This window comes from Cyprinodon variegatus, unplaced genomic scaffold (genome assembly GCF_000732505.1).
Source record: "Cyprinodon variegatus isolate N-32 unplaced genomic scaffold, C_variegatus-1.0 Scaffold144, whole genome shotgun sequence".
Classification (NCBI taxonomy): domain Eukaryota; kingdom Metazoa; phylum Chordata; class Actinopteri; order Cyprinodontiformes; family Cyprinodontidae; genus Cyprinodon; species Cyprinodon variegatus.
The window spans coordinates 1,152,174-1,173,477 of NW_015150597.1; the positions used below are offsets into that span (position 1 = coordinate 1,152,174).

At 36.9% G+C, this 21,304-nt stretch overlaps 1 protein-coding gene across 1 annotated transcript in view; it reads right to left on the bottom strand.

The window, feature by feature from the left end:
* Positions 1-21,304, bottom strand: part of LOC107086181 (RNA-binding motif, single-stranded-interacting protein 3) — a 272,957-nt gene that overhangs the window by 50,879 nt on the left and 200,774 nt on the right. The window contains exons 7-8 of the mRNA XM_015376965.1: positions 13,826-13,932; positions 841-884 (exon numbers count right to left, since the gene is read on the bottom strand). Coding sequence (XP_015232451.1) covers positions 841-884; positions 13,826-13,932 — 151 coding nt within the window. The remainder of the gene's footprint in view (positions 1-840; positions 885-13,825; positions 13,933-21,304) is intronic.

The window sequence follows — 21,304 nt, forward strand, 5'->3', positions numbered from 1 at the left end:
ATCCATCCATCCATCCATCCATCCATCCATCCATCCATCACCAGTCTGTCACAGGGCAACACAGAGACACACGGAGATGCAACACCATGCACAAACTCACACCTAAGGACAATTTAGAGCTGCCAATTAACATAGCAGTCATGTTTTTAGACCGTGGGAGGAAGTCGAAGTACCTTGAGAGAACCCACACTCTGCTCCATTCCATTCTATTCTATTGTGGATAAGTACTCTATATTTACTCATTTTAAATACAGTTGAACAGTACTGCATCTGTCTGAAAATAAATGCATTTCTCTTCTGAATAAATGCCAGCTAAAATGTCTAAAAATCAGACAGAGCGTTTACATTGCAGGCTGTGTAAAGAGAGTGATGCTGTCTGTGTAGGCCGCTGGTTGAGACTGACTTGTGGTTGCTGGGGTGTAAGTGGTTTAGGAAGTGGGAGTGAGGAGTTTCCTGTTAATGACTGAGGTCAGGGATAGATAGAGGGGTGGTGGGCTCAGCATGCGCCTTCCTGTCTCAGAGGAACAGGGAAAAATAAAATATGTCGCTCAGGTCATTTATTTTCAGATCACCATTAATTTATTACATAAAGATGTAGAGAACACATGAGGACAAACAAGCACACACACAGAAAAGCTCCCTCAGCTTCCACTCTCTGCCCCACATTTCTCATCCATCCCCACCAGTGAAAGCCAATACTTAGAGTCTGTATAGATTTCCTTAATCAAACTGTAACAAACTGCAGACACTACATTAATCTTTATGTATGACAGTGGTATTGACTCTTTCTATGAGCCACGAGGTGAGTGCATTAGTTGGTGCCAAAGATAAAGTTCTTACCCATTCTGCATTGCAGCAGGATCGTATGTTAACGCCATGCCAGTCTGAAAGAGAAAAAAAACAAAACAGACAGAATGTCAGACTAATCCTTAATAAAGATAACTGTGTGCTAAAACAGAATAAAAAGAACAAAGACAAAATAATTAGCCAACACCAAAAAGGAGAAACATCAAATTCAAACTTAACCCTTTTGGTTACTGTAGAAATAATAGCATTTTTGACTTTGATATCCTGACTTTGAGTGTTTAAACCATAACAAAATCAAAGTCTTTAGTAAAAATCAGTGTTTGTTAAAGCAGATAAATAAACTTAAAATGCACTTTTCTGACACCAACGAGTAATAGGAAAGAGATGGCAGACTATGACTGCCTGTTAAGGTAAAAGGAAATACCTCTAAAATAAATTTCAACCCCGAGAGGCTCACACAGAGAAAAGCTGTAATTACAAAAGTAGTATTCTCTTTATTTATACAGGTATTACAGTCATATTTTTTAAATTGTTTCTGTCTTAGTAAAACCAGCTGACTGAGAGGACTTGTTGACTCTCTGCAATCTCTCACACCAAGAATGCATGTAGTGACAGTGGAGAGAAAAACTCCTTTTTAGAAGGAACAAACCTCCATCAGAACCAGTCAGCCTCAGCTGACTGGGGTTCAAGGAGACAGAAGCAGATGAAGACATAAAGGAAATAAATTCTTTGGTGCTAGGGTCCCAGCAGAAGACTGTGAATCAACACACGCTTGGATGAGTAACCTAGAAAAGGATTATAGTAGTCTTCCCCAGGACACTGGTGGTAGAATATGTCAGCGGAAGAGTCGGACAGAGAATGATGGAAGAGATGGGGTGGAGGTGGGTGAAAGTTTGCTTGCGTGCGGGAGAGAGAAGCTAGGTCAAGAGCTGAGCGAAGAGGATCATGAAAGACAATTGGCTCCAGAGAAGGAGCAGCCCCCCGAGTTGATTGGCTGGAGTTGAACGAAGGACATCGCAGGTGGTTCAGGTGAAGCCGATAAGAGTCTTTCCGATTTAAATTTTAAATTAAGCTTCATACGTCAATGGTATAGAACATGACAGTTATCAAAATGAAAGAAATGAATAAATCATTGTGACATAAATATATAATTTAATAAGTGAAACACAAATATCTAATGTGACAATAAAAATTGTAAAACAACTGAATGTTAGTAAAATTACCTATAATACGAAAAACTAAGGCATTTTATTTGAAATCGTATCCAATAATAGAAATTATTGTTTAGGCATATTATCAAATTTCATCAGTTTTTATCAAAAATATAACTGTTTGTATTTATGTATTATTTTATCAAGTTAATATCTATCTCATAATTATTTTTGTATTTTAAATTTGAGCACTTTAGCATTGCATACAATGGAAAGTGGGGTTGCTTATTGGAAATGCTAAAGAAAAAAAGCTGCAAATTTTTCTTCTTCCAAAGATCCTTCGTGAAAGAAAGTACATGCATTTTTTAAGTAAATAAAGTAGGATAATGTATTTCTCCTCAGCATAAAAAAATAGCCTCTCTTAAAAACACTTTTTGTACCAGGATTTTGCAACAAATGGAATGTTGGGTTTAAAGAAGGAACAAAATGCTGCAAGACCAAAAAACACTGAGTTCATACCCAGGCTCTGACAATTAGCTCTGTGAAAGACAATATAGAAAGTTGCTTTGAGCAGAAATGAATTTCATGCAACTGTTGTCAGTCCACGATATCTAATGACATCCAATGGCTATTATTAGAATAAAAAGTGACATATCTAAATATTTAGCTACAACAGGAACTTGTTGTTGTTTGTATAAATGGCTATATGCTTTATTTAACCGTAGTTGTAAGCAGATGTGCAGGTTCTAGTTATTATAACGTAAGCTGATGACATTTCTGATGACATTTGGTGTGATACAGAGCAGGGATTGCAAAATCTTGTCTAAATACTGCCTCCCCATCTTCTTTTTTTTTTTTTTTACAGCATATAATTTTTGTCTCAAGCAACCATTCAGCACAATTTCAGATTGTGCTCACTAAAGGGAGCTTCCAAATCCGTAGGAAGAATTGAAAATGAAATAAATAAAAATAAGTCACAGAGAATATAATTCACAGGTCAATAAGTGACTAATTTGACCTTTCTAAGGATTTTATTGATTACAAGCAAACATAAAAACAACATATCAAAAATATTTCCAAAACAGTTGCAAAAATCAATAGCAATTCTATTTCAGTTCAGGCTTTACATATCACACAAAAAAACAAATCTACTGTTTTTAAAATCTAATATTATAAAATGCCAGGTAATTACTAGGTGAATTATAATAATTTATAGATCAAAATGAAATTAACTCCCTGTTGGTGCCCAAAGATTTATTTATTTCCCTGAATTTAATTTTCTTTATGTTTTTACCTAATGTTTCTTTTACTGGAAGTAACTAACTAACTAACTAACTAACTAACTAACTAACTAACTAACTAACTAACTAACTAACTAACTAACTAACTCATTATTTCCTTAGACTGACTCAATTTAAACTATAATATAACCTATACATATAACAGGTATATTCAGTCCATCAAGTTACTCTTCTGCAACTTTTCCCAACATTATCAGAAAGCCTCACTTTATTTCTTTTGCTTTGCTTAACATTTATAAACATGTCTTATACTTAAAAAAAAGTTGGTTAATACAAAATTTCATGAGCTGCAAGTTCAAACACCTGAGAAGGAAAAGCTGTAAAGCTGATAATATGAACCCTACATCACAGTCTTGTAAGAAAGCATCAGGATTGTTACTTTCTAAGCGTTAATGCAGACCTGGGTGAGCTGTTTGATATCAGCCTTTCAGATATGTGCAGAACATCCTTGGAAAAAGCTGTCAATAGCTGCCAATGTCACGTAGTTCATTTGAAGCTCCACATTTATTACTTTAAAATTCAGCTTCTTTATGTCGAAAATAAATTAAATCCAACTTAAATCAACCCGTTTGAAATGGAAAAAAACGGACAAGTCCCAAAGTTAAGGTGAGACTAAACTGAAAGATTGAAAAAGTGAATTAGTATCGAAGACAGTCTTTTTCTACTTCAATCAAATACATTTATGCCTTTTTGAATAGGATAAAATGAAGGAATGCCTTTTAAAAGTAAAAGTGAGAGTGAAACTGGGTATGTAGGGGTGTGTGTGGGGTGGGTGTATGTCTGAGGGCATCCTAGAGTCCAGGAGAGGAACCTGTGCTGCAATCCTTCATCTGCATTCTTGAAGGTTCCCTCCCAGAGGAGAGCTAATCCGATTTCTTTTAACAGAAGGCTGCTGAGGATGGCAGATTTCATCAGAACACACACACACACTTTTTTGAGCCTCTTCTCCTTCACTTTGTGCTTACTACTTCTTTTTTCTTTAAAATCTTGTTTTCTACTTGTTTAACTCTTCATCCCTCACTCTCTTCATCTCCCAATCCCCCCCTCCCCCTTTCCTGTGCCTTGTTTTGCCCTTGTTCTTCCTTTGGACTACATGAACACATAGTTGAGGGAATAGTGGTCAAGAGGAGCTGAGGAATTAGTGAGTGCAGGACCAACCGTTCACCAAACGGCAAAACACAGCCTAGAGTAGACTGGATGGAAAATAATTTTCTAACAGAAAATGGCGTGTGAAATCATGTGTTCTTTTGCTTAAAAAAGCCTATTTTGAAAAAAAAAAAATGCTGGAGCTTAATGTTGAAATGATGTTTTGATAAAATATTTCCTTCAGACCTTTTAAGCAACCATTTTAACTTCCATTTGCAGGTGAATTTCAACCATGGAGTAATTCCTACTCTAGCTTTCTAGAATATTTGTACTCACTGATACTTTTCCCATTTTCAAACCACAAATCTTTGCACATTTCAGTGAATATACTGCAGATCAGTGGTCACCAACCTTTTTACAGTTGAGGGCTAATTCAGGGGTACTGAGTCACAGGAAGGGCTACCAATACTGACCTATGAATTGCAAGGGTCAAAGTTCACCTAAACTTCATACATCATAAACATATCTTTATCGTTTCTTTAAATTTATTATTTTCTTTTAGACATTTTTATTTTGAAATCTCTATAAATGTTTAAATGCCATATATGATTAAACGATGAAATGTTCTATGACCCTATTAAAAAAAGAAGAGCAACAGAATACAGTGAAATTTCAAACGTAGCTCACTGTTGAGCTGTTCTATTTTCAGAAGACTCTAAGGGCACCCCTTGTGGTCCTTGAGGGCCCCTTGGTGCCTGCAGGCACCATGTTGGGGACCCCTGCTGTAGATGATAGAATAATGATAATACAAATATTTCCACTAGAGTGTTTTACAAAAAAATAGATAAATAAATGTACTATAGTGGAATTCCTCCCCGTTCAGTGCCATTCCAAAAAGAAAAAAAAAATCCTGTATATTAATCTTCATAAGTCACCATATAGTAAATTGATAGCAGCTGTGTGTATTTTAATCCTAATATAAGTGCCTTGAGATTTATTGAAGAATATCAGAGAACAAGGATCATCATGAGAAACAATAGAAAGGTCAAAGATAAAGTTATAGAGAGGTTAGAGTTGGGGGAAGAAAACAATGTCCTAAACTTTAAGTACCTCGTAAAGTACTGTTGAAACTATCATCTAAAAAACGGAGCAGAGGATGACACGGCTGCAATAACTATCAAGATATGACTTGATGGTTAAACTAGCAGCCTTGGTCACGGAGAGATGTCCAAAGGATCATGGTAACTCTGTAGGAGCTGTATGGGTCAATAACTCGCTTGCCGACAAATATTAGTCAGAATTGTGCCATTTAAGTACAGAAGGTAGAAAAAAAATTTCAGTTCAATTTTTTACCAAGGGACATAGAAAACAAAATCTAAAAAAAAAACACTTTGCAAATGCAGAAAAATTACCACCTGCAAACTGATTGAACAGACTGCTAGTACTTTACAGTCTTTGCATATTTATTCAGTAATTTTAAAACCCAGGTGAAAACCCAGCATGTAAAGAAATCATACAGTCACTGTGATGAGAAGGAGGCATGACGGTGTATGACAGATGTGGGAATGTGACCATGACTGGACTGTTGGAAATAACAACAGTACAAGAATATAAGTAAGAATAAAGACTTATGCGTGGGAAACATTTATGCAGCAGGAGTGAAGAAAATGAACAGAATTAAATTAAAGCTATGACATAACCTACATTGTCCTTTTTGTAAACAAACAAAACTGAACATCTGCTACCACAAAACAACTATCACAAGGCTGGATATGCATATATATATATATATATATATATATATATAAGGTATCATTATACCATATATTATACCACTTACAGTATTATCCATATTATCCATTGTCTATGTTGCTACATCACAGGTAATATTTCATCTCTTTGCCACAGACTATTCAGGATTCAGTATGTAACGTGTGTACTATATACGTAACATGAGCACTATATACGTAACGTGTGTATTATATACGTAGTGTGTGCAGTGTTAGCAAACTACCCTGATGATACAACCCCTAGGGTGAGACATGAAGGTGCCTGCATGATGCTGCAGAGATATTTTTCTTTAATTTGCCCATGAAAGCTAATAATGATATATACTGTATAATAATGAATGAAGTTAGGTTAACAAGAACTGTAGAATACAATCTGCAGTTGTAGAATGAAATAAAAGGTCCTCTTTCTGCTGTACTTCATTCCATGTATGTGCTGATGACTTTCACAGCAGAAAGGTTAGTACTGAAGTACAAGCTGGCATATAAGTATTATTTTATTATTAGTTATAGTTATTATTATTGTTATTATTATCAGTTGTACTGTTGATGGTTCTGAAATATATCCAAGTCAGTAGAAAATGAAATAAATACATCGAGCAAAACTCAGTTACCGGCATGGCTCTTTGAGAAGTAGCTGTTTATGGTCAGTTTTTAAGTTTTTTTTTGTTTTCTGCAACAAAAACAGTTTTTTAAATACATTTTCTACTTAGAGAGTCCAATTCTTTAAATATTACTTATTTTGGCAACTTATAAATTCTCCGTCCTTGTATCCATTGGCATCATGAATGCTTGTGTTTTTCCATTCAGAAACCAATTTCTTTTCTGTTTTTCTCTCTCCTGCCTGGTGGCCACATGCACACCCATACAAACATCTGTTAGGATTTCACACAAAGTGAAATGCCGGATGTTTTTTTGCCCCCCCCCCAACTACACGCATTTCCCAAGAGTAGCTGCTTGAGAAGTGTGACATTGAAAAGTTTTTTATTTATTTACTTTTAAATATGTGTATGTGCTAGTGAGAGACAGTAAATGAGTAAGCTTGTGTGTTTGTATTGAAAAAAATTGCAGTGACTAATATGTTTGTCAGCATGAGACAGCAAGTGGCAGCACTTTCTAGACTCCCACATTGGGTAGTTTACAAGAAAATCTGTCATATTTCTCAATCCCTGCCACCAGCCACCCTGCAGCATTCAACCCCTTGCAACTCCTGACTGATCATGCAATGTGTTCCTTCTCTGTTTCCCTGTCTCTGTCTCAGTGAGTCACTTGCTCCTTCTCTCCCCATATGTTGCTGTAGGGTCTGTGAAGGCTTCAAACACTGGGAAACAAAGTGAAAGTAAAAAAAAAAAAAAAAACAAGAAATAATGCGTGCTGAAAGGAATGAAAGGCAGAATGAGAAGAAGAGTTAAGGAAAATAAAAAATGTCACGCAAAGGGATATGTTCTGTAGAGGCAGACATGGAGTAAGAGGTTATTGGATGAATTGAAATGCCACTCACCTTCATCTGCATGGAAGAGGCAGCATTGTGAGAAATATCTTCAGTACTGATTGACAGACTTACATATGACGCCAGTGGTCTAGCTAAACCATGACCATATGGGATATAACATACATGCTTTTAGTTCAACTAGATCTGGGGTTGGCAACCCGCCGCTACTGCTGCATGCGGCTCTTTAACGCTCCCTGATGCTTTTTCAAAAATGTATAGAAATGGAAAAAGATGGATTTTCTCATGTTTTCTTTGTTTGTTTTAATATGGTGTGCAGGACGTAAAATAAAAACATTCATTATGTTTTCCAAAGCTGTAAAAATTTGTATAATAAATAAATCTTAACAATAAATGTAAAAATTTCTGTCAACGAAGATTTGTGTCATAGCCTGCAACACTCAGCGCTGCACGGCGCCTGGCGGGTGGCTGTTGTAAACAAAGCGGCAGGTGTGTCTTGCGCCATAGGAAGGAAGATAGCAGATGATTCAAACAAGGATAGACTGAATAATTTATCAATGAGGAAGGATTGCATGCATGTTTGCTTTATAATGAGAAGTTGGTTAGTAATAAAAACAGTCATTTATAAAGGCATTTCCAGGAAAGGAACCAAAAAAGCACCAAATATCATACAGCAGAGTAGTCACATGATGTGACATTTGCTCCAAGATAAACAATTAATCATGAATGCTTATTATATATTTAAGCCCTTTTTAGCCCTTTTTTATGGTGGGGTAATATGCTTAGAGCCCATGTTGCCATGTGAGGCTTATATAAGAATTTTACATCTTTGCTGCTCCAGACAGATTTATTTATTTATTTTTTTTTTGGTCCAATATGGCTCGTGTAACAGTTTTACCGACCCCTGAACTAGATCATATCTGGAGGTTACCTCACATATCAACTAGTGAAGTGTGGAGGCAATCATCTATTTATTTAATTAGCATAACTAGCATAATAACGGTCTTTGGTTACATAATATACATAACATCAAAGTTTCATACAAAAATGGTAAGGATCAATACAGAATGTTGCTCCTCATGCAAAATCATAGGTCTGATGTCTGACCTACAGATTTCCTGTTCCTTTTTAAAGGGGCCTACCCATTAACTATGACTGTGAATGCCAGTAGATCTGGTTGCACAAATGGACATAGGATATGCAAATATAAAAGTTTATCACCTGCAAAACAATTTTCCAAAACAGGAAGTTAACTACTGCAGCAGCTTTTCCAACCTTTTTTCATTACTTCTGAAGGTCATGTGTAAACTGAAATGCAAAAATATATGAGGCTATTGTTGCCAGAATGGAGGTATTTCTGCAATGCCAGAGCATAGAGAGATATTTTCAGCCCACGTAACATATTTGGACTGAAAATAGCGATAGCAGAATAATATTTATAAAGAAAAAAAAAAAGTTTGTGCCTTCAACTTGCTGCCCATAGGAAGACGTTACTTGTATATAACCTATCCGAATATCTTCAGAAAGGCTCCGCATGACACAAAACTCATTTAAGTGAGTAGAACATGATGTAATAACGTAACATCAAGGGGCCAATGTAAAAAACAAAAAAGCCGTTCCCCTTTAAATGACTTTAACACACAAACTTAAATGCTAATATATATATATATATATATATATATATATATATATATATGCATATATATTGATATATAGATAGATATATTTGAAGAGCTTGACATTAAACTAAAAATCTTCAATTTTGAACCATTTTTGTGCATTTCATGGTTGTTATTACTATAAGTTAGGATTTACTTTTAAATACTTAGGGCAAAACTTGTCAGTTATATTTAAACAAGAAAAGAGTTCTAAGATGGCAGCAGAGAAAAGTTGTATTTCACACATTCAAAGAAAATCTGAAGCTTGTGAAAACTAATAGATTTTTTAGAATAATACAGAATTAATGCGTTATCTAGCTGTAGCTATAGCATTATTATTCATTGTTAAAGAGATGAATAAAGACGCTAACATATCAGAAAAGTACCACAGTTTAGTGACCTTACAACATTTGGCAAACTCTGGGTCACATACTTAGAACTGTGTGCTGCAAATTTTACTAAATTTGGAAGTCAACTGAGTCACCTGAAGTGCCTTCTTGCTGTGAGATTCATTAACACATTTGCTTAAGTTCTGCAGCATGTTGAGAGAGGGGACATCTATTATTAGCCTCTGTTAAATAATGAGAGTGGACATTTACTTGTGCTCAGTCAGACTAGATAGAGATGTTTTAAGTTTTTTTGACTTGGTCTGAAAATTGACTATATCATTCTAAACTATAATTACAAATTATCTAAACAATTTCACTGTAGGTTTGTTGGTTTTATGGCCATTCAATTGCTGAAAAGTGAACAGATTCTAGGTCCCCCATTCAGGAGCTACAATGTACACCAACGTACCTCCTGTGTATTTGGCATATGGCCATATACTATATATTGTATATAGCATATTGTATGTTTTATATTTTATACAGCTACAGATTCTGTATATATATAAAATTTGTCTGCACCACCAACACCAAGTCAAACTCCTTGTAAGTGCAAACCTTCTTGGCAATAAACTTGATTCTGAGATTTTCTTCTTGGATTACCTTTTGTCTAACTTTTCCTCTTTCCACTTCATAGCTATGAACAGCTATGTGTTAAACAGAAAACATTTTATAAGAAATAAAGAGAAATAGAGTTGGTAATGTGACATAATATAAAAAAGGAAAGCAGTGTGAAGAGTTTTACAAAGCACTGTTGACGTCATTCTATAAAATCTGTGCCAAAGGTGTAAATCTATAGTATATAATTGAAATTCAAGTTAAGGTTTAAAAAAAGAAAAAAATAGCTCCTTGCACTAGGTCTTAAACTATGGAAAATTATTTTATAATATACGTATAAAGCAATGTGAAACAATGTGAGTAGAAGCAACCAGAGGTGAAGGTTGAAGGGAGGAAATAGCTACAAGGAAGAAGTAACATAAAGATATTTTGTGCTGAGACAAAAATCCCTGCCTTAAGATCTTTAACTTCAGGTTAAAATGAGTCTTCAGTGAAGTTTGAATTGAGCTTCAAGCTATCTGGTTTAAAATACTGCGCCTGGTTATTTTTTGTTCAGCTCAGCCTTTGGCTGAACTCAGATCTATGCACAAACTCTTGGTCGCTGTTTTTTCTCGCCTGTCATTCTTGTTTCCCCTCCAGTCCTGATATGTTTATAAAATCTAGGACGCATATTTTTTTTCTTTTTAGATGATACTTCCCATACCTACAGTAAATTGCATTATAGTGCACGATCCTGGACAAGCTCTATTTTAATCAATTTGTGCATCCAACAAAAGGGAAAGCAGAGTCTCTTTTTTATGATTTAAAAAAGCTAATAATAAAAAAATGTGTGCTAATTGTTGAAAGCGACCGTGTATAAGTTGTGAGTAAAATGAATACACATGACCTGACGTGACAGTTTTTAATATCTTGTTTTCAGGCTGGAATCAAAACGTCAAAGTCTTAAGTTTTAAACCCTCCAAAAAACTCAAGGTCACCAGTTTGTAAATATATAATTTTTTCTTTTATGCATTCTCCCAGTGAGTTCTCTTTGATTATTTTAAGAAAATTAAGTCCATATACTTTTTAAATTTGTTCATTCATAAGAATCTTATTGATGGCTTTACAAACCACTTGGTTTGGGACTAAATGCAGGGAAATTAACAAATACTGTAGTAAATATATGTGTGATCAAGTGTGGATAGTGTATGATTGTCCCGACCTAAAATAAAAAAAACAAAACATGGGTCAAATAAATAATTAAAATCCTTAAATTTCCATGGTATATATCCTTATAATGACTGGATGTAAACTAACCAGAGATAAATATCTAGTTTAGTTGATCATGTGAAGAAACAAGAGATTTATATTCCAACTAACAACAGCAAACACACATAGCGGCTGTGTTTTCTGAAGGACAAACATTTCATCTCTGTTGGTCTTCCTACGTTGCCACCCTCAGCATAACTGTCAGCCTCACCAAACATGTGTGCCTGGATTCAGTGTATGCTTGCACTCTTTGTCATCTATATATTCTAGTTTGAAAGCCCCCTTGCTTGTGTCCTCTGCATGTACTTTCTAGTATAGAGAGATGTTAGCTTCAACCTTGTATCTGCATTTTATAACATTGAATGTAGATTGCGGTTTCTTGGCATTGTGATAAATGGTCGATATGTGTTCAGCGAGGCATTTGGTTCGAGGTGCAACTTACATGACAGCTCATGTATATCCATGTGTCTGAGATATCCTTTTTTTTATACCATTATTTCTTGATTTTTATTTTTATCCAGCCTTTTTATCTTAAACTGGACAAAAAAAAGGCAGATAATTTTGTGTGCATTAACATCAGATGTTGCAGATAGCCATCTTTGAGAATGTCAAAGGCTTGAAATTAAAACAGCAAATCTTCAGTAAATATCAAGCAGAGATTGTAAAATTGAAATAAAAAATTGAGTTCTTTTTATGATTTCAGTTTTTTTCTATTTTTGTCATGTTACAACCATACATCTCATGGTATTTTTTTAAGGATTTTGGATGGAAAGCCTATCCAAAATAGTTATAAATTGCAAAGTTTGCAAAGGAGTGTGGCATGCATTTAGCAGAATCAGTACTTCACAAGAAACTTTCTTTCCCTGCAATTGCAGTAAAGCTGCAGGTGCCTGTTTCTGTATTTCTGACTGTTGCATGCTCTTTCTAAAATAGCTAAAGGTAAGGATGGAATTCACCCATGAAAATATATTGAGAAGTCTTTCCCTAGATTATGTACATTTCAATAGTGACTGGGCCATTTGAATACAATATGCTGTGATTGAAACCAACCCATTTAAGCTCTGGTTTTATTTTTAGGTTCCTGATTCAAAGTGAATCCCTGCTCTAGTCTAACGTTATTCTGTGGCCTAAAACAGCTTTTCCATCCATGGCTTCATGCTTCTCTGGAAGAAAAGTATCCATACACCATTAAACAAATTGTAAGGTTAGGGTGCACAACTGGGATTGGGCGAGGTTGGGGGAGGTGTTGGCCTAGTGGTTAGAGCAGTGCGCTTGTGCTCTGAGAAGGTTGCAAGTACCCTGTTCAATGCCCACAGCTTGCCCTCTGGGTCCCTGAGCAAGACCCTTGACCCCACACTGCTCCCCGGGCACCGCACAGTGGCAGCCCACTGCTACCCAAGGGGATCAGTTAAATGCAGAGGTAAATTTCCCCAGTGTGAGATAAATAAACTTCAATTAAAAATGTAAATTAAGTTTTCTTCTCATTTCACTTGTACGTCTTTGTCCAAATGTTTGCTGTGCCCCCACATGGCAAACTTCCATTCTGACAAACTTGATGAAGAGCATAATTAGTATTATTTTTTCTAAATATAATCTGTAACCGGCTGTGGATCTTTGCAGTTCCTCCATAGTTACCTTTAATTTGCTTCTCTGATTAAGGCTGTCCTTGCTAGACTGTTAGTGTAGGTGGATGGCTGTATCTCTGTAGGTTTGCAGATGTGCAATGGTCTTAACATTTTTAGAACTACAGTATGTGGGCTGTCAAAAGCTTTTAGGATACTGTTTTAATAACCAATTCCTTATTAAACATGTACAGTATACATTTGATCACAAATCTATCTTTCTGGTTTTGAAAAGCTGAATTTATACTAAGAATTAATACACTGGCACAGTAATACGAAGGTGTCTGATAAACTAATACAATTGATTAATGATCTCACTTTGAAATGCTGAAGAATTGAACACTATAATTTTCATTTGTGGACAGTTACCCAAAACGTTGTATATCAATTAATTTTATTATTTTACTTATTTGTTTCACTTAAAGGTCGCTTTCTGGACCTTTAAGTGATAGCAATTTCTGTTTGAACAGATATTCAACAGCCATAATTAATATGAACAATGAATAAAAAAGCGATGAAAACCAATATTTGAAACCACCAAGAAAACAAGTTAAAACACATGAATAGCACTGGTCAAATAACCACTTTACTGATATATTATTCTATATAAATCCTTATTTTAGAGGATTGTGTCATCACTATTGTTCACTATCACTATTGGAATCCTTGCGTAATCTCAATCCAACCGCCTAGAGGTGCTCCTGTCTAAAACACTTCTGGTGACTTTGGGTATCTGGCAGAAAGCTTGGCAGTTTAGCTTCAACATCTTACCTCCCCTTCTCTGTGCCACGGCCTCCCGTTCTGTGGATACTTGCTCTGGCTTTGACGTTTCTTCTGCCCTCCATCTGCAAATTTGCACAGCAAAGGCTCCGTAGGGGCTGCGGAGAAATAAAAATGAAGGTCAGAGTCATGTTAAAAGATTGGCATCTAGTGACCCTGCAGAAAGACAGATGCCCTTTTGAACCCACGTATCCTTTTCTAAACTTCTGCCACAGTAGATTTTTTTTTTTCCTCTGGCACATTCCAGCCTTCTTCCCTGTTGTCCTATAAAGCTACTAGAACAAAAATTCCCAGGTTGACGATATTGGCAGGCCCTCCCTGTCCTCACTCCGGCTGGCAGTCCATGAAAGAGCCTTGCAGGGTATTGTTGAAAAAATAATCACAGTAATCATGCTTGTAAATACCTCTTAGATGGTAGTGCAAGATGGCTGTGACTGCCAAAAGCTTTTTTTAGAAGCCGTTTTTGTCCGTGATGCATAATCCCAGCGTTCTTTACCATAACACAATCTCCCCTTTTCTTTGACATTTTATGTCTTTTTCCTCTTAGAAACAATCCCAGCACCTCCCTGTAGTGTACTCTGACTAAAGTCATTTAAATATAATAATTAATCTGTTCTTTTGACAACAATAGAGGCAGTGTTTGCAATCTAAAGATTATAAGGTAAGAATTCTAAAATTCAGCAGCAGCAGGAAATCTTCACAACGCTTGAATTAATTTAGTAAAAGTTAAAAAGAAATGTTATACCTGTCTCTCTAAATACACCTTTTGTGTACATAATTACCAGTGAAAGGTTGATGAAAATGTTGACCTATGCTACTATGAAGTATATTCTCAAAGGGCACTTTCTCACGCTTGTGCAGCAGGTGAGTTGTGACAAAGCCAAAATGAGATTCAGGTAGATGAGATAGCATAAACCATCTGAAGAAAGACTACTATGGGAAGGGGGCTGAGGGAGCATGAGAAACTAGCAGCTTCCTTGGCTGTAGACCAGCAGCTTTTTATCAGGGTCTGGCTGCTCTTTTTTTAGTTTTTATCAACGAGATCAGAATCTCTTATGGTGTAAAGGGGGAGATAAAGGATAGAAGACGATTATACAAGGTCAAGAGAAATATATTGCGTAAAGATCAGGTAGATAGTAGAGCAAAAACTAACAAAAAAAGAAAAAAAAAATTATCTGAAGTTAAGGCTATAGAAATGCATGATTCTACAATTCCAGATTTTATATTCTTCTTAAACATTATTCTTCATAAACATAAATTTCACATGGTTTTATTTACAATACTCAGACTGAAACCCATACATTTAGAAAAGTCACTATTTGTCTTAGATTATCCCAAAAACAGTGAGTGTCTCTATGAAGATGAAATTTCAATTTTTAATAACAAATAAATTAGGATTTATTATTAAATAAATATTATTAAAATTACCCAAAGCTTTTTAGTTTCAATCAACCAGACAACACTGAATTAGATATTTTTCTATATTAGAGATTAGATAAATGGAAAGAAAGGCTTGGAGGGTGGTGCGCCTCTGGGTGTTTGTATCCCTGGGCTCTCTTGCAGGTCCATCTTGAGCGTGCACTGCCAGCGGAGCCTGTGGGTTCACTGCTGTGGGCTCGCTGCTGGGGCCCCGTGACGCATCAGCACCATAGCCTCTGGGCTCTCGTCTGCCCTTCTCACCCTTCTCAGTTGGGTGTCCTCCTAAGTCTGCCACATATGTTTTTTTCTGTGGTCTAAAGTTCCTTTAGATATCTGGGACTGTGGTTACCTCTAGGTTGACACTTGGCTCTCCAGGGTGAGTCTGGGGCCACTCACATCTTGTACTGAATATATTCTCCTTCTGAAGAAGCCTTGTAAACACATTCTAGGGATGCATATATCCCACCAATGTTGATTGACCATTGATTGACGAATAATTCATACTACTACCAAATACTAAGCTGCAGCTACAGATATATATATCTCTGAAAAATGATTAAGATATATTTAGGTCTCACTGGTAAACTACACGTACAGTGCATGTACAGATTAAAAAGGAGTTAATGCAAATACTAAAAATACAACAATTACTATGTTTAAAGTTATTTTGTAACAAGAAGAAAAAGAATAATGATTAAAAACTACTGTTACTTCTACTATCCATCACATCTACATAGGAAAAAAGAAAAGGTAAAATCAACTGAATCTCAATTTAATTACATTTAGTCTATTAACGCCAGCCAAAGTACACAGGGTGTCTGCTTCACATACAGCTTTAGTCTATAAGGCACATGTTGGAGTTTGGCTTGTTTTTTAGTGTAGTCCTGTTTCTCTCACTATGACAAACTGTATGTGCTCTCTTTCATCCTCTGATATACGAACTGGCTTGGATCTCATCTCCCTGGTTTTGTGTTTCGTGGACGGAGCCGCCTGTGGAGATGGTTGACAGTTACCATTCGTATTTCTGCTTCTATCTCCGTGAACCATAGTCAGCCTTGGCAGATGACTACTCACAATGAGTCTGGTTCTGCTGGAGATTTCTTCCAAACTGACTGTATGATCTGGTTGAATTTTTTGTGTTAAGTACCTTGATATAACATGTGTTGGGAATTGATAGAAATGAGAAAGAAATGAATTGATAGCAAGGGGAACAATACCACAAAGGGCACCATTCCTGTCAGCTCTAAACAGGACAAAGAGTAAAAAAAAACGGCCATATAGCTTACTAAAACATTTCTGCTTTAACATAGGAATGGTAGGGTCTTCAGTTGACAATTAAAAATCACTGGGTCATGTAATTCTTTGCTTTTTCGGCACATCTTGGCCCCCGCAGTACCATCCTGACATTGTTTTAGCGGCACAGCCTAAAGTCCTCAAGAATCACTGCTGGCTTTGTTATTCCTTCATGAACTCTCTTCTGAAGGCTGCCTCCAGCAGGGTATGCATTATATAACAAATCTTAAAATTGCAATATGATATGAGCCAAAATCACTGAGGATTATTTTTCTGAAAATGTGTTGAATCTATACAATTTCGATTTACATTACTTCTGAAGGCGAAAAAAGATTAAAACTGTAGTACAGTATACCTGATGATGAGGCTTATGAGCTTATGTAGAATTGTGCATCATAAAGGACACTTAATTCAATAGACACTGATGTTTAACAATATGTCACATTAAACAAAAAATAGTCTTTTTGATGCTCCAAAATACAAATCAACTATAGAGATAGTGTGACTGCGGATCTAGTGCACTGACAGTGAACACGCCCCTTCAGACTGCAACCCATTGCCAGCACCTGGTGGCCTATTGCAGCTACTGGAAAACCCTCCTGTCATCACATTCACATTACAGGCCTGGCAGCTCATAATGCGGCTGCTCTGTGACGACACAGGGTAAGGCGGGGCTGCCTGCAGGAGGTAATTCCACTGCACCTTTCATCAAGCAAAAGCTGGTGAGAAAAGAAGTTGTTAACACTTAAATCTTTCTTGCAGTTGTAAAGGTGGCTTTGCCTCGATAACAACAGAGCATTATCATATGACCGCAGAGAAGGAAGTTGTGCTCAGCAATGCTGTTAATGGCAACAAACTGAAGTGAGGCAGCAGTTAACTATTGCAGTTCAATGCAAGATTTGAGCATCAGCTGTCTTAGGGGTCAAAACTGCACCTGCTGTGTCTTATTGTGTCTTTTTATTTTACTTTGAGATTAAAGTTTTAAGAGTCATTTTGGGAGAACATCACAATAATCTGAGTGTGGAGGGGCAAAAGAAAAACAACAACAAAAAAAGTGACAAAACCCCTCCAAACCTCTCCTATGTCCCCCTGGAAGATAATTAGCTATTGGGGATATTTAGAGAATCTGACACACAGCAGGCTGACCTTCCCTGTGTGACAACATCGTCCACAACAAACAGGTCAATTTGTTCAAGACTGAAGCGTAAGATTAGCAGTTTCACACAACTACCACACCCACTGCATGAAAGACACAACTCTTTTGCCCCGACACATATACATACACTCCTTCTGTGCCCATAATGTCTCTCCCCTCTAAACACACACATTAACAGAAACGCATAAAAAACTACCGCAGCACAGAAAACAGAAGGCCATCAATAGCAGAACTCAGACTGAACTAGGTCACAATGTTGCTGATATTGTTCCTTTGGCACAAAACCATCGAAAAAATGGAATGAAAATAAAATATTGGGTGGGGGTGCTTAAAAAAACAATTATGGACCAATTTTGTCCCAATTTAATGATCTTAAATCATTGACAAAATATGTGAAATACTTTTGGTTTGAGGTCAACAACTGCTTACAGGGTCCTCCATGGGAACTCCTAATTATTTTTCATGAGGGTTGCCTTAGAAACCTGTAAATAAATGATTGAAGAGTGTGCACAAAATCAGCATCTGGGTGTTGGTGAATGTACTGCAAAACTAACCATTATTAATGTTCACACCAAATGAAAAGGATAAGGTGATATTGTCATGCAAACGTATTTTCACCCCCCTGACTATTTTTTCGTTCGTCACTCTTTTTGTTTCCACCCAATCTATCATCTTTTCACAGTTTATGGGGATGATGGAGATGAAATTAAAAATATGTGCGTATCATGTAACTAAAACAAACGGAAACAAAAGTATTGTGAGGGCAACATTATTTTTTTGGGCAATACAATAACATATTTATGAGAATAGAGTAGAATAGAACAGAATACAACTTAATGGTCATTACAATGCCACAAGTACAAAGCAGCAAAATTAAATCTCTGCATTTAACCCATCCCCTTTGGGAGCAGTGGGCTGCTATTGCGCAGCACACGGCGAGTAAGGGGATAAGGGTCTTGCTCAGGGACCCAGATTGGCAGTTCATGGAAACTGGGCTTGAACTCAGAACCTCTGGGATCCAAGCGCAATGCCCTAACCACTAGGCTGCCACTCCCATAAATGATGATGAAGTATCACCTCCTTGTGAGCTGTTTTTGTTTTCATCATTAAATGTGACCAAACAAATGTGCCTTTAGTTGTACATGATTACAATGAAAAAGGAATTGAAGAAAGGGGGGGGTCTAATACTTTTTTTCTATGACGGTACAGTATAATGATTCTTGGAAGTAAACCTGCAGAGCAAAATACTTGGAACTGGGGCAGATGTTCGCCTTCCCTCAGGATCATGACTAACACATACAGAAAGAACTACAACAAAATGGTTTATATCAAAGCCTGTTCATTGCTACAATGTCCAGGTCAGAATACAGAACTACACCCTGCAGAGAATTTGTGCCAAGACTTATGAGAGAATGTTACAAATGTAAGTCTTTCAATCTGCCTGAGCTTGAGCTATTTGAAAACCTTTCACTCTTTAGATGTGCACAGCTTGTTGAGGCCTATCCAATAATATTTGATAATCTAATTGTGTGAAAGGAGCATTTTCAAGGTGGTAGATCAGAGATAGTGAATAGAAATTAATGGCATATTTTTTATATTTCTATGTGCAAATTAAAAATGCTTTTGCTTCCCAAATATAAAGTACTTTAGAAATCAGATAATACTCCTACAAAGAACTCTGATGCAAGTGGTTTAAATAATGAAAAAGATTAAAAGGATTCAAGCCAGTACGAGACAGTAGCAGTATGCGTCTACTTGTGCATGTGGCTCTGCAGAGATTGTCATATGTAGCTTTCAGGAACATTACCACACAGTAACTTGTACCACAAAGCATGCACAGGTTTTTTTCTGGCAAAGAAAGTTCAATTGCAATGGGAAAAATATTCTATGTCTATTGTAAGGTTTCACTTGTTAGCTCAGGGTGCAGCAGTAATACTAGCTGTTACAGTTGTTTCCTGTGGGTCTGCATCTGGTCTAAATCAGCACTTTTCTCTTTAAATCTAGAAAATAAAGAGAGAGTATGCTCTGGCTTGTCTCACAAAAGACAGCTGAATATCATCTTGATCCATGAATGCAAATCAGTACATGTATTATAACCCATCACTTGAGGCATCGTAAATTCACTCGCACTCTCTGAATGGGACTGTACATCTGTTTGGTCTGAATGGGGAAATCAATGCAGGAATGCCCCAGATTTGCAGAGCAGCTGAATAAAAGGTTTTTGCGCAAAGACACAGCCAGCTTTTCAACCCAACGACAGTTACAAAAGAAGCCTCTCTCAGGCGTTTGGAGTCAAACTGGGCTGGCCTTACTTTAATCTTCAAGGGGCCAGAGCTAAAAGGGGCAAACAGAGAGAACTTCTCATCTGCTTTGACCAAAATATGTCTGTCCAGGAAGCTAAAGTGAAAAGAGGCTTTCTCTTTTTAATCACAATAAGTAGAGAGTATTACTAGTGCCTAGTTAGATGTGTAGTACATTTTTTATAATAAAAAAAGCTCTTGGATATCTCACTTTGTTTTGAGGCAAGGATATATTTAGTGAGAGCCTGAAAAAGTAGGAAAGGAGACATTACTTTATTGGAATTCTGCTTCACTCTGACGCTGCTTGAGGGGATCTCTAATTGGATCAACAACTGTCCGATTCCCATCAGCTGGATTGACCTGTTTGCCCAGACTGAGGAGAATTTATCTTGGGGGTAACAGATAGAATAAGTGTAGGATGGATGATGAGAGAGGAAGACTCAAACAAAGTACAGCTAACAGTGTGGTACATCCAGATAAAAAACAAAAAAACAAAACATAGACCATAGTAAAGATACAGCAGCTGAGGATTATGGTATGAAAACTTAAGGAGAGCTGAATGTATGTCGTCATTTTCCGAGTCAAACAAACAAGCTCAGTGTGACTGCCAACAAGAAAAGCAGGAGGCAGCAGCTTTTCCTACAGGGAGGGCTTTGACGGATCCCAGTCGATAGCTCTCACAACTGCTACACTGGCTTCACATCCTTCAGCATGAAAATGAAGACAGTCTGCCAGCCGTTTTGCTGACAGGGACGGCACACATGGCTCAATGACACAGCCCAATAAATGGAGCCGGCAATTGCAGGGAGCAACAGGGATGGGGAGAGTGATAGATGGAAAGAAGCATACGGTGTCATAGACGGAGAAAGACAGGAAGAGACTCTGACAGAAATGGACAGTAAGGGCTATGGCAAGAGATTCTCAGAGGGTGTAAGTGACAGGTAAAGTCCAGTTTTCCCCCTGCTTTTCAATCTATACTGTCAAGCTCATCTACATGAGTATGACGACCAAAGGGAGAAGGATGTCAACAACCCTTTGCTTGCATTTGTTACACATGCTCCACTACTATTGATCATCTCTCTGAAATACTTTTTCACTGAGGGCTCATGCAGTAGGCTGGATAGCGGGGGCCTAAGATCATATTATGGATTACTGGAGGGAAAACGCTGGAAAGAGACCGATGAGCTATTGCACACTTAACGGTAGCGAGGGAGACTCTGACATGCTAATACCTCTCTCCTTCTCCCTCTATAGCATTTTTATCTATCTATCTATCTATCTATCTATCTATCTATCTATCTA